The sequence below is a fragment of the Oncorhynchus gorbuscha genome, linkage group LG12 (assembly GCF_021184085.1).
Source record: "Oncorhynchus gorbuscha isolate QuinsamMale2020 ecotype Even-year linkage group LG12, OgorEven_v1.0, whole genome shotgun sequence".
In the NCBI taxonomy this organism is placed as follows: Eukaryota; Metazoa; Chordata; class Actinopteri; order Salmoniformes; family Salmonidae; genus Oncorhynchus; species Oncorhynchus gorbuscha.
This window is the reverse complement of record NC_060184.1, coordinates 34452674-34466302: the sequence shown is the minus strand read 5'-3', so window position 1 is coordinate 34466302 and position 13629 is coordinate 34452674. Positions and strand designations below refer to the sequence as shown.

Genomic DNA, 13629 nt, shown 5'->3' with positions numbered 1-13629 from the left:
TGTAAATGGTTGATCTGTATTCGATTTTTGTTTTTTAAATATATAAAAAATAATAAAATAATAATAGTAATAATAATTTGAGGAAAACCGAATTTAGCTTCTAACGTCATTGCAAGTTACTACAATATTCCTTCTTATTTGGCCTGATAACGTTACGGGAAAAGGGTTTATTGTATAATTTGTGTTACGTTTTTCTTTTTTTGCCTAATTTTTATTATGCCTTTTGTGCGGGTTTTGAGTGGTCATTGGATATGAACCTTACCTGGCAACCCTGGCTGTAGCAAAACAGGACAATGATCGTGAAGTTAAATTGCGGACGAAACTTCAAAACGATTTGGAGCACAGTTGAAACATGTACGCGCTGACTATACAATGGACTAATTAGAAAAATAAAAGCAGTACTTTTACTTGAAATAAGTACTTGAAATATAAGAGGTGTGCAGTCAGAGCGTGAGAAGAGGGTCAAATGAGTGTGTCTCACGGCCAATGCGTGAGAGTTGGCAACTCTGACCCATTGTCACTGTGAATTTTCAGGAGTAAATCAGATTAGGCTACTGAATATTTTATTGTGCTGCCTCAACAGAAAAAAAACTTGGGGACAGCCACTGTCTGTCTTTCTGAGTTAAAACTGTCCTTTATGAGCGATGTGGTCGAGAGTGTTTAAAGCCTTCCTGTTAGGTTGTTATTATTTTGTTTATATTGTATTATATGAAATAGTTTTTAATTTCATCGAATAAAACGACCGGGAACAATTAATGGCGAATACGTTTCCGCCCGTGCACTTATCATGGACGGTAGTTGAAAGCTTGTTTTGGGGAAGGTGGAAGTGTTAGCTCATATAGCAAGCTAATTCTTTGTTTAATAAAAATAATAACGGTATTTATTACTTAATTATTAGTTCGTTAGACGTGATTTAGCAATTTATAAAGGTTGCCATATGGTAAGTTGGCAGAAATGAGTCGAATCAATGAATTGTGTTTCATACATGTTTTAGTAGCTAGCTAAGCTAACGTTAGCTGTTTCAAAAGCAACCAGCCTCCCATGTTGGGATTCCCTAAGAGCAGGTTCCTACTAGAGGGAGTACAGCTACGACCGGAAATTACTTTTCCGTAGGTTCGTATAATTTACTCAGCAGGTTAGGATAATTAACGTGGCAGATTAGGAGATTTAGGTTAAGGTTAGGAAAAGGCTTGTGTTAGCTAAAATGTGCTCCTATCCTGCAACTAAAAGTCACTTCCGGTCGTACCTGTATCGAAGTGGAATGATTTTAGGGAATCTCGTCTCACATGGCTAGCGAATGTTTAAAATTGTTTTCTGTTCGATATAATTTATTGCATATAAAGGTAGCCCGTGTTGGCAATTTAGTTTACAAATACTATAATATTTGTAAATATTTGTAAATGACTAAATGATTTGTTCACTACAGATGTTGTCCTCCCATATTGGCAGCTGGGCTGTACAACAGAGGAACTAGAAGGATAACATCCTACGAGTGGAAATAATACTATATTGTTAGTGGACACAATGCTAGCCAGGCATCATGGAACACAGGAGGCCTTTGGCGTTATGGAGAAGACGCCACAAAGCAAGAATTATCAGTGTGTCACATGCTTGAAATGCTTTTCTGCTCCATCCAAACTACAGAGGCACATCCTTTCGCACACAGGACAAAGACCATTTGTGTGTCACCTCTGTGAAAAGGCATTTAGGCAACTAGCACACCTGAAACTCCATATTAACACACACCTTTATCCAAAACATATTGAACGGAAGAGCAATGTAAAGTCTAGCTTGCATCCAAGTGGATATGAAAATGACCCTCCTATAAAGATAGATAACTCAAATGCATGTTTGCAGACAGGCTCCTTGGACACATTTGGTGCAGAGGGCACATTGGAGGTGGGCATCAGTCCAACTGCACCTGTCGACAGAGTTGAGGAAAAATCTCTCTGTTCCTCTCGCTGCACCGCTGAACTCAATCCCCTACACTCTGCGGTCGAGAGGTTTGAGAAGCAGCACACAAAAGACGAGGCAATGAGGAACCACGATGACTGGAGTGAACCTGAGAAACAGACACTGCATGAGGATAGATCCTCCAGAGATGAAACAATGGCCAAACGTACAAAAATAATTGAGAATTCAAACTCTCATAAATGCCCTGAGTGCTTTAAGTGCTTCAGCGCCCCGTCCAAATTAAAGAGGCACTGCCTGATTCACACAGGCCAGAAACCATTTCAGTGCTACCTATGCCGGCGTGCTTTTAGGCAGCTGGCCCATCTAAAGGTACACTACAGCATTCACTCTGGGGTCGCCAAGTCGCGGAACTCTTCACTACCACGACAAAGTCTCAAATCTATTTCCCAACCCCAGCGGTCAACCTGGCCAAGGAACTATCCATGTATCATGTGTGGAAGGAGATTTAAACAGAAGAGACATTTGATAGTCCACCAACAAACTCATAAAGTTTCAGAGACTGCTGTTCACCCTCGTAAGTTAAATAATACAAGTAAGGCCTACCTTCCCCCTCAAAATAATTGTGCTTCCAAAGTATATTTCCAAAACTCTAAAAGTTCTATAACGTACAACACAGAGCTGAATGGTAAGAGACAACTAGATGTAGTTGAAGGTTTATACAACTTATCGGAAATATTGCATGATGGTGCAAAACATGCATCACAGGAGCACATTGACCTCACTCGCTCCTCAGACAACAGAAACAAGTCGCCTGTGTCTAATCGCACAGACCACACACATACAAGCACGCGTAAGGTAAGGGAAAATCAGTGCATGATATGCCTGAAAAAGTTTGACTATCCCTCCAAACTCTCCCGACATCTGTTGGTCCACATGGGCATTAAGCCTTTCGGATGCACCGTCTGTAGTAAGTCCTTCAGGCAGCTCTGCCATCTACAGACTCACATGAAGGCCCACCACATAAAAAGTGACAATTTTTCGAAAAGAGTAGAAGATACACCCGACCAACCAGGGGATATTATATTAAAGAACAAGCCTGTTTCTGCGGTGAAGAGAAATCAAAGTGAACATTTAGACCAAGTTTCTCAACCTCGGGAAGCCAGCAGAGGCCTCAATGAAGTTGATTGTTTCCTAAGCCAGTATGTTTTACCTATCAGACCTACCTTCAGTCATTGCTCCACTGACAGTCTCTCCAACTATGGTGCTCAACAACCTGCATGGAACCCCAGTGAGAAGCTGCTACCTGGACTGGACACTGCCACAGACAGGAAGTCTTCAGCAGAGCCAGTATCTCTCAGACAAGGACATGAGACAGACTACAAGAAGACCAGTGGTGTATTTGACAGCACACCGACACACCATTCACTAATAGGCAAATCTAAACAAAGGAGTTGCATCTTACAAAAGAAACCTACAATCCATGGCAGAGGGCGCTATTGTTGCCCAGTTTGTTCAAAGCGCTTTGGCGCTCCATCCAAGCTACAGCGGCATTCCCTGGTTCACACAGGACAAAGGTCCTATCAGTGCCCCACTTGTCCCAAAACGTTTAGACAAAAAGCTCATCTGAAGGTGCACCAGTCTGTTCATGAACAAGGGAAAGAGGCTCAACCCTCTATTAGTCATAATGAAGACAGGCAGACCAAGTCTGTATCAAGACTGAAAAGGACCCCATGTTCAAATGGAAAGGACGTAGTCTTCCGTAATAGAAGTGAAAATACTTTATCGAGTGGCAGTGGTCTCTCTGCTGTCCCTCTAGCTCAATTCAACTGCCCCCCAACAAATGGCGTCGACAGCCAAACACTGCTTCCTGTTGCATCTAGGAAATCAGGGGTGTGCCAGTGCATGGCCTGTCTGAAGAAGTTTGACTATCCTTCTAAACTCTCCCGACATCTATTAGTCCACATGGGCATCAAGCCTTTCAGATGTACCGTCTGTAGTAAGTCCTTCAGACAACTCTGCCATCTACAGTCTCACGCGAAGGTCCACTATAATAAGGCCACACTGCATGGGGATGAGCAACAGAGGAACATCAACTTGGCTCAACTGGACATTGTTCCCCTAGAGGATGGGACTGTTTCGGAGGGACACATCTTTGCAGCAGGTCTTCATCAAGATGAACCAGGCCCAAGTCAAGGTTTTGGAAATTACAGACAAAATGGTCATGGTGGTGAATCATACAATCACTTCTGTTTAACAGAAAGCGCAAACCAATCAACAGAAATCAACAGAAAGCATGAACCAACCCCAACCCCTGAACGGTCAGAAGACGTGAAAAGCATGAAGTCCGAGAATAACTGGAATATTGCTGAGGAGAAACATGTGGAAAAGTTTCCCTTGCATGAATATTATGGGCAGCAAAACCACCCCCAGCTTCCTAACTGGTTAAGCCCTTATCCATATCACCAAGAAACCACCAAAAACAAACAGGCATATCCTATTGCTAACCAACATGTTCCGTATCTGGAGGATAGACCTAATTCACAATACGGTGCTAAAGAGGAGGGCGGGTTAGAGGGTGGCCTTAGGTCAGAGTTGAATGTTCCATATAAGTCAGAACCTCCCAACGACCTTCACGTCTGTGCAGGCTGTAGTCAGTGTTTTACCACCAAGAGGAAACTGAATCACCACAGGTGTTCTCCGAGACCTTTAGAGAAAGAGAGACAGGCGAGCGCATATCAGTGCGCCATCTGTTTCAAAAGCTTTGAGGCTCCCTCGAAATTGAAAAGACACTATGTTATCCACACAGGCCAGAGGCCATTTCAGTGTACAGTGTGTGGGAAATCTTTCACCCAGGCAGGTCATTTGAAGACACACCTGCAAATCCACAGGTAAAAGACTTGGGACCGTCATCTACTGTTTAAGGACTAATAACAGATCTCCACACACTCACATGTTACTTTGGCTACTTACCTTGCCATGCTCCTCTATTCTCCAACATGAGCTTTTTGGATTGCAGAACATGTTCATCCTGATGAAAAAGTAAATGTTTTCTTGTGTTTCTTTTCGTGCCTTCTATTATAGATGGCGTTATATGGTTCACTGAGTTTGTACTAATGTAATTATGTGTGGTGTATTAGTGGATGCTAACAATCTGCCTATCGCATCGCATACTGGTATTCACAGTGCCCTCAGAATGTATTCATAACCCTTGACTTATTACAAAATTTGTTGATACAGCCTGAATTCAACATTGATAAAAATACAAATAAATCCGAACCCATGTGATTCAGGCCGCAACACAACTAAATGTGGGAAAAAGTCAAGGGGTGTGAATACTTTCTGAAGGCACTGTATTTGTAAATAACTTATTAATATGTAAGTACAACAGCAGTCAGTTCTTCTGTTTCACACACATGAAGTATATACTAATAAAAATGTCTTCAATGCAATACTCTGGCTGGCCATATAATTATGTTGCTATTTGGTTATAGCTGGAAAATATTTAATTTGGCACTGAGGGTAGAGGCATGGTTTATTCTCAGATGACAGGATCGATGCCATCTGATCACACTTACTCGGCAGGTCATTTCATTATGGTTTCGCAGTACCACTTCTTCACACAAGATGGCAGCATGTCTCTGTTTTGGTTAGTTGAGATGCACTTTGAGGAGAAGGAGCATCTGACTTCTGATAAAAGATGTAATGTGGAGATGTGTCAGTGTGAGAATAAACTAGTTTTAACATGGTTTTAATGTGAATTATTGCTGTTTTTTTGATCACTTGTAGGATTATCAGTTAGAATGCCATTTTCTGTTTGACATTTTCGATAACACATCTTACTTATTTATAAATGTGTACTCACTGGAAGCTTTTGAACTGTCTTTAAACCTGATGTAGATGTTTAACTGGGTGTCCACGTTGTGACAAGATAAAAAGCTTATTGACCTGTTAGGGATTTGCAGAGTATGGATTAAAGGGATTATTTTTTCTCTTAAAACCATTCAAGATTCAAGCGGTTTCTTTAAGAATTTCACGAGATTTTATGTGATGTGAAGTATATACAGTATTATATTGTATGCAGTTCTACTGTATATGCGAATCAATAATAGCAGTTTTGTCCAAGCTTGTTAGAGCAGTTCATTTGTGTAGAAACATCCATATCGCTTGTGGGTGAGTTGTCCATCACGCTATGGGGATGTGGGAAGGGATTGGGAGAGGGGTTAATTTAGGTCATTATGGGTATTTAAATTAAAATCTCCCAAAATGAAACATTTTGGTCTTTACTGAGGCACCCGAAAGTAAAATTCCAATTCAATTAATGGAGGTCAGATATTTTTGGAGTTCCCTGTCCACGTAAAAATATCTCAAAATACCTCAATATAGGCTCAATTGACCAACGGCAAAAACAACACGGAGGATGCTACGCTGAACCATGGATTTACCCTCACACAACTGTTTCTTTTGTTTCTGAAACACACAGATGTACATTAAACGCATCTTCCTACTACTCAGAATGTTATCAGAGTCCTCAGAACCTCGTTTGAGAGGTCATGTAGTGATTACAGCGCTGTGGAATAATCTCTGACATGCCTCTGGTGTATGGAGACATGGGATCTAATCCTAGCAGTAATAGCCCCTCTTGGATTAGATAGCTTTATAGTAGACCGAGAGAATCAACCCTATGGAGAGACCTGTTAGGATTGGATAGATAATCGTGATTTATATCACTTTTACAGTGCTATTTATTACATAAAGGACCTAGAAGCGCTGTAAATCAACAACAAAAAAAGCTATAAAATTACATTTCAAAAACGTAATTAGGCTCATCATCATGAGAAGATGGACAGTCAAGACACTGGAGGTCGAGAAAGTTCACGGTGGATCCTTATGGAGAGAAAGAGTTTACTAAATGGAGAGCGGTAAGGATAGATTTACACTGTACAAAAGCAACCAGAAGGTTGCTGGATCGAATCTCTTGAGTTGATTAAGGTAAAAATCTGTCTTTCTGAGCAAGGCAATTAACCCACGGTGCCAAAGACATGGACGTCGATTAAGGCGGCTCCCCGCACCTCTCTGATTCAGAGGGGTTGGGTTAAATGCAGAAGACACATTTCAGTTGAATACATTCAGTTGGACAACTAACTAGGTGTCCCTCTTTCCATGACAGACGGACCAGGTGAAAGCTATGATCACTTGTTCAATTGACTTCAATCGGGGAGGGGACGGGTGAAATATATTTTTTTAAAGGATTGAGAAATGGATTGTGTATGTGTGCCATTCAGAGGGTGAATGGTGAAGACAAACAATATTCTAAGTGCCTTTGAAAAGGGTATGGTAGTAGGTGCCAGGCGCACCGGTTTGAGTGTGTCCAGAACTGCAACGCTGCTGGGTTTTTCAAACCGCTTCCCATGTGTACCAAGAAAGGTCCACCACCCAAAGGACATCCATCCCACTTGACACAACTGTGGGAAATATTGGCGCCAACACGGACCAGCATCCCCGTGGAACTCTTTCGACACCTTGTAGAGTCCATGCCCCGATGAATTGAGGGCTGTTCAGGTCAAAACGGGGTGCAACTCAATAGTAGGATGGTGTTCCTAATGATTTGTGCACTCAGTATAGCTACGTAGTTCTAGATAGATTGAGTTTGTGCATCTCTTTCACATACAGACCATGTACAGTCGGTCTACTGTTGTATTGATGACAAACAGTACATCCCATCTCATGCATCCCTCCATTTGGCTGTCTGACGCCTCAGTGCCCTAAAAGCCTTTTAAGTCTTTCATGTTTACACAGTAACCAGTTCATATGTCTGACAGAGGAGGGAGGGAGGAGTACCGACCAACCATCTCTCAGGCTCTCCTATCCTGTTCCCATCAGCCATTGGTCTAGCAGCGCTGCATGAAGCTGCAAGAAGGTTCTAAAATAACTTCAGGCGAACGGGAAAGTGGGACTGATGTATTTATTATGAGCTGGGAAAATGTATCACTCTGACAGCATCGGCGATAGGCTGGCAAGCGCTCTGTGGCAGAGCTCTGCTACCCGAACCGAGCCCAACGGGCCCCGACATTATGGATCGGGTTTGAATCAACAACTAGGGTACGGGCAGGGCTCGGGTATCACTATATTGATCACTATCATTTTGAAACTGAGCCATTTGCTCGTGCTCTGCTGTGCAGCGCAGTCAAACTATAGCTATGTTTAAAGTGCCACTTGCATTTCTACAGTTTTACCTGACACTGCGTGCGCACACTTAGTAACTCTAACCTCCTCTTTAAAATGACTGATTCACACTAGTTCTTTAAAGTGCCTCGCTGACACTAACATGCATGCACACAGACACACACACACACAGACACACACACACACACACACACACACACACACACACACACACACACACACACACACACACACACACACACACACACACACACACACACACACACACACACACACACACACACACACACACACACACACACACACACACACACACACACACACACAGCAGAGACTATTTAAAAGTTCCTCTCAGCATAATTGTCACGGAGGCATGGTTGTTCTGTCTGCATATTTAATGTGCTGAGATTACAGAGAGGGGCCATGAGCACTAAGCTTCACATTGCTTCTTCGCGGGTTAACAAAAAAGGGATAAACCTTTAAGATTCAGCCACCCACAGAGGTTTTGACATCATCTGCACTGTTTATACTCCAGTGTCGTTTCAGACCTGCTGAGCAATGCACTTTGTCTGAGCCCACAGAGTATAGCCCTGCATGGGCATGAATTTTGCTACCAGCTCTCACAGTCGCATGTCAGAATTAGACATGAAACCATGTTTCTCAAATGTCAAATTTCGAAGTGTTTAAGGTTAAGTTCAGGCCTTAACTCCAATTTCGTAATGTTAGGCATTAACTCCAAATGGTTACGGCAAGGGTTAAGGTTTGGATAGATTTAAGACAACAACATCAAACAAAAAAACTTTTTGTCTGTCAGGAATCAATGTAAGACCCAAGTGCAGACTGTGTGAAGGAACCATGTTTCTTGTAACCACAGGGGGAGGCAAACGACAAGTCACAGCAGGCAGGGGTCGATAATCAAGAGCAGAGGCCAAGGTACAGGATGGCAGCCAAGCTCAGGGTCAGGTCAGCCAGAGGTTGGTAAATCCAGGGGTGGAGCAAAGGCACAGGACGGCAGGCAGGCTCAGGGTCAGAGACAGGCAGTGGTCAGGTGGGCGGGTACAGGGTCAGGACAGGCAAAGGTCAAAAACCAGGAGGACGAGAAAAAGAGAGACTAGGGAAAACCAGGCGCTGAGACAAAATGCTGGTAGGCTTGAACAAACAAGACGAACTAGCAGCAGACAGACAGAAAACACAGGTATAAATACACAGTGGATAATTGGGAAGATGGGGCGACACCTGGAGAGGGGTGGAGACAAGCCCAAGGACAGGTGAAACAGATCAGGGCGTGACATTATCGCTGGATTCAAACTTGCAACCGCTATACACTTCTTGCTCGAAGTGATGGTTCGTCTGAGGGCACGGCAGGATTTCTTATAAGTGTCTGAGGTTGTGTCCCGCTCCTTGAAAGCGGCAGCTCTAGCCTTTAGCTCAGTTGCAGCTGTTGCCTCTAATCCACGGCTTCCGGTTGGGATATGTAAGCACGGTCACTGTGTGGACGGCGTTGTCGATGCACTTAATGATGAAGCTGGTGGCTGATGTTGAATGCTCAGAAATGCCATCGGATGAATTCCAGAACCTATTCCAGTCTGTGCTAACAAAACATTTCATTGTAACTTGCTTCTAAATATGTGTTGCAATTCTCAATCAGAGATACACAGCTAACCAAAATTGAATATCATTCATAAATGTGGGCATTAATTATTGTTAATATTCCTCATTTCCAAACCTGCAGCTCCCCAGCAGGAAAGACCAGGAAAAAGTGTTGGCTTAAGGTACAATTTCCTATTCCTTCCAAAGTCATATTTAGATTTAGAGTTACTGACATGAATAGTAGCATATACAGGCAATCAATCCATACAATTAACTTTACATTAAAGACTAAAACACCAAAAAGCAAACAATGCAGATACATGTAGAAGCACAGTGGCTAGGAAAAACTCCCTAGAAAGGCAGAAACCTAGAGAGGAGCCAGGCTCCAAGGGGTGGCCAGTCCTCTTCTGGCTGTGCGGGTGGAAATGATAAAAGAGTACAGCCATTTTGGCTAGATCATTCTTTAAGATGTTTAAATGTTCATCGATGACCAGCGGGGTCAAATAATAATTACAGTGGTTATAGAGTGTGCAATGCTTCAGAACATCAGGAGTAAACGCCCGTTGACTTTCCATAGCCGAGCATTTAGAGGTTGATGCAGCGGGTCTGGTAGAGGGGGGGGGGGTTAAAACAGCAGGTCCGGGACAAGGTGGCACGTCCAGGGTTCCGTAACCGCAGAGACTGCATCAGCAGCACGACCAGGTGGACTGGGGACAGGGGTTGTCAGGCCAGGTAGTCCTGAGGCTCAGGTCCTGCATCCTTTAGTCATCTTGAGTGTAGACTAACTTTGCGTGATTAAACCTACCTGTCAATCCAGATCTGAATGTTTGATATCATTTTTACTGTACACTGTTGATAGTAATTGTTTCCAAAGCTGATCACTGAATGTCCTACTACAAGGTTGACACACTTCTGAGTCACAATAACGCAGAGACACGCACACACACTACAGATTGCAAGTGCAAGTCCAATGAGCAACTATAGAAATTAAGTCTGCTGCGTGGTTGCCCAATACACACACACACACATACTTAATATAGGTGAGTGAGTAGTCAAGGCTTTGTCATTTAAAATAATATTGTTTCTATCGTTCATATCTATCAACCAGGCTCGGTGGGTAACAGAGCTTTTCCAGGCCTGAAGTGTAATGTGGTCCAAGTAATTAACACACACACACACACACACACACACACACACACACACACACACACACACACACACACACACACACACACACACACACACACACACACACACACACACACACACACACACACACACACACACACACACACACACACACACACACACACACAATCACTTAAATTGTGCCTCTCTCCCGTAGATCTGATACCCCTACCAACTCAACCACAGCCCTCACAGCTGCTGTCGTCTGCCCCTGCACCTGTTACACTGACCACGACAGGTGATACAGGTAATTATCACACACACGAACACTCTCCCTTCTTTGAGGCTCTGTTCAATCCGGTCCGCTTTAGTCGACATCTGCATAGCTGTTGTTTTGGCGGTGTCTGAGGAGGAACTGTGTTAGAGCTGGTCACATGCGGCTCCTGGCATTATACCTAAAGCGGACAATGCCATTGGCTGCACGGAGTCTCATTAACGGAAATCCCATGCAGCTTTGTTTAAAAGTTGAAACACTGGAATGTGAGATGTAATCTACACCTTGATTAGGATGATAGAAACCCTCATTATTTAGTTGAATGATTTTTCAATTTGAGCATCAATATTTCTATACAGCCTACACTTTCTCATACTGAACTTCTAACGGAAGTGGGATGAATGTGGCTTCATGACAATGATCAAGAAGTGCAGCATCCACCGGGCCTGTCAAGACTGACAAAGCAGAGATGGATTGGCTGACAAGGAAAAATAAAACACATCTCTCTCTCTCTTTCTCTCTCTAATGTAAATAAATGGTAATTACTTGTTTATTTTATCCATGCTCCATTTTATTAGAGGATTGGAGATATCTAGGGCCACATATCCCTTCTAAATATCTACATTATTACACTATCTATCAAATCAGTGTGATTGCTAATATTGTAATACAGTATTGCTTGACGTGTACAGTTTGAGGAAATTATGTGTGCATTTTTTTCCTGAGTTTATTGTGTGCAATAAAGTACATTCCCATTTAAAGCCAAGTCTTTGTTTTATTGGATATGTCTCTGATTAAAATGTTGGACGAAAAGGAAGTCGGCAGACCTGCAACCCTCTGAGAGTGTGTGCAGTTTTTGTCATCCGGAGCTGGAACAGGGCACCAACAGCCTTAACGTGCAGTATGTGCAGGATTCCCAGGAGTGGCAGGCAAATATGTTTATTAGTGTCCTGCAAACGCACTTTTTTAAATGTATCAAGGCCATTCCCTGGCTACCCATCCACATTGATTCGGCCAAACTGATGTTTGTTCTCCACAATGAATGTATGTAGCGATCGAAAGAGCAGCAGAATTGCATTCCAGGTGAGTGGTCAGGGAACCAAGGCCAAATAATGGAGAGAGAGAGAGAGAGAGAGAGAGAGATGACCTGGAGGGAGTTCCAGACCTCAGCTTTTTATGAAGCAGAAAAGCAGAGATGGGTGGCTGACAAGGAAAAAATAAAACACAACATGCACACACTCTCCTTCTCTCTCGCTCTCGCTCTCGCACACACACACACACACACACACACACACACACACACACACACACACACACACACACACACACACACACACACACACACACACACACACACACACACACACACACACACACACACACACACACACACACACACACGTTTGGAAATATATAAATGAATTGTAATTACCTGGCTAGAATTTTAAGCACAGAGCCCTACCCATGCCCGCGACGTTCAGACCCTACCCTACCTAGGCCCAATTGCTTTTGCCAAATTTTAGGCTCTGCCCGAAATCAGAAATAACTTCCTCCGTTAGTAAATCCATTAGCTGGGCTTGAAACCAGAGACTCTGGTGGCACAACTAGGACTGCGATGCAGTGCCTTAGACCACTGTGCCACCCGGGAGGCCCTTATACAGATTCTTTTGACATGAGGCTGTGCATTATAATGCTGAAACATGAGGTGACGGCGATGGATTAATGGCACGACAATGCATCATGGTATCTCTGTGCATTCAAATTGCCATAAATAAAATGCAATTGTGTTCGTTGTCCATAGCTTATGCCTGCCCGTACCATAACCCCACCACCACCATGGGGCACTCTGTTCCCTACATTTACATCAGCAAACCGCTCACCCACATGACGCCGGGATTCATCCGCGAAAAGCACACTTCTCCAGCATGCCAGTGGCCATCGAAGGTGAGCATTTGCCCACTAAAGTCGGTTACGACGCCGAACTGCAGTCAGGTCAAGACCCTGGTGAGGATGACGAGCAAGCAGACGAGCTTCCCTGAGATGGTTTCTGTTTGAGCAGAAATTCTTTGTTTGTGCACACCCACAGTTTCATCAGCTGTCTGGGTGGCTGGTCTCAGACGATCCAGCAAGTGAAGAAGCTGGATGTGGATGTCCTGGGATGGCGTGGTTATACGGGGTATGCGATTATAATAATATAATAATATATATGCCATTTAGCAGACGCTTTTATCCAAAGCGACTTACAGTCATGTGTGCATACATTCTACGTATGGGTGGTCCCGGGAATCGAACCCACTACCCACAAGTGCCATGCTCTACCAACTGAGCTACAGAAGGACGACCATTATGAGGCCAGTTGGAAGTACTGCCAAATTCTCAAAAATGACATTGGAGGTGACTTATTGTAGAGAAATGAACATTAAATTCTCTGGAAACAGCTCTGGTGGACATTCCTACTTTCAGCATACCAATTGCACACTCCCTCAAAACTTGAGACATCTGTAGCATTGTGTCGTGTGACAAAACGGCACATTTTAGAG

General features: G+C 43.3%; 1 protein-coding gene across 2 annotated transcripts; it reads left to right on the top strand.

Annotated features, from left to right (window-relative positions):
* The first annotated feature begins 804 nt into the window (after window positions 1-804).
* On the top strand, window positions 805-5660 carry LOC123991667 (zinc finger protein 770-like). Of its 2 annotated transcripts, none has more exons than XM_046293316.1 (2): window positions 805-940; window positions 1427-5660. In XM_046293316.1, exon 2 carries the CDS (start codon window positions 1525-1527, stop codon window positions 4804-4806), a length of 3282 nt encoding a protein of 1093 aa, XP_046149272.1. In that variant the 5' UTR covers window positions 805-940; window positions 1427-1524; the 3' UTR covers window positions 4807-5660. The 2 variants fall into 2 exon arrangements, with proteins under 2 accessions (XP_046149272.1, XP_046149273.1); XM_046293317.1 differs by having other exon boundaries at window positions 806-876.
* The last annotated feature ends 7969 nt before the right edge of the window (window positions 5661-13629 follow it).

Coding starts and splice junctions, on each gene's coding strand:
- LOC123991667 (XM_046293316.1), top strand. CDS start 1,525: ATGCTAGCCAGGCATCATGGAACACAGGAGGCCTTTGGCGTTATGGAG.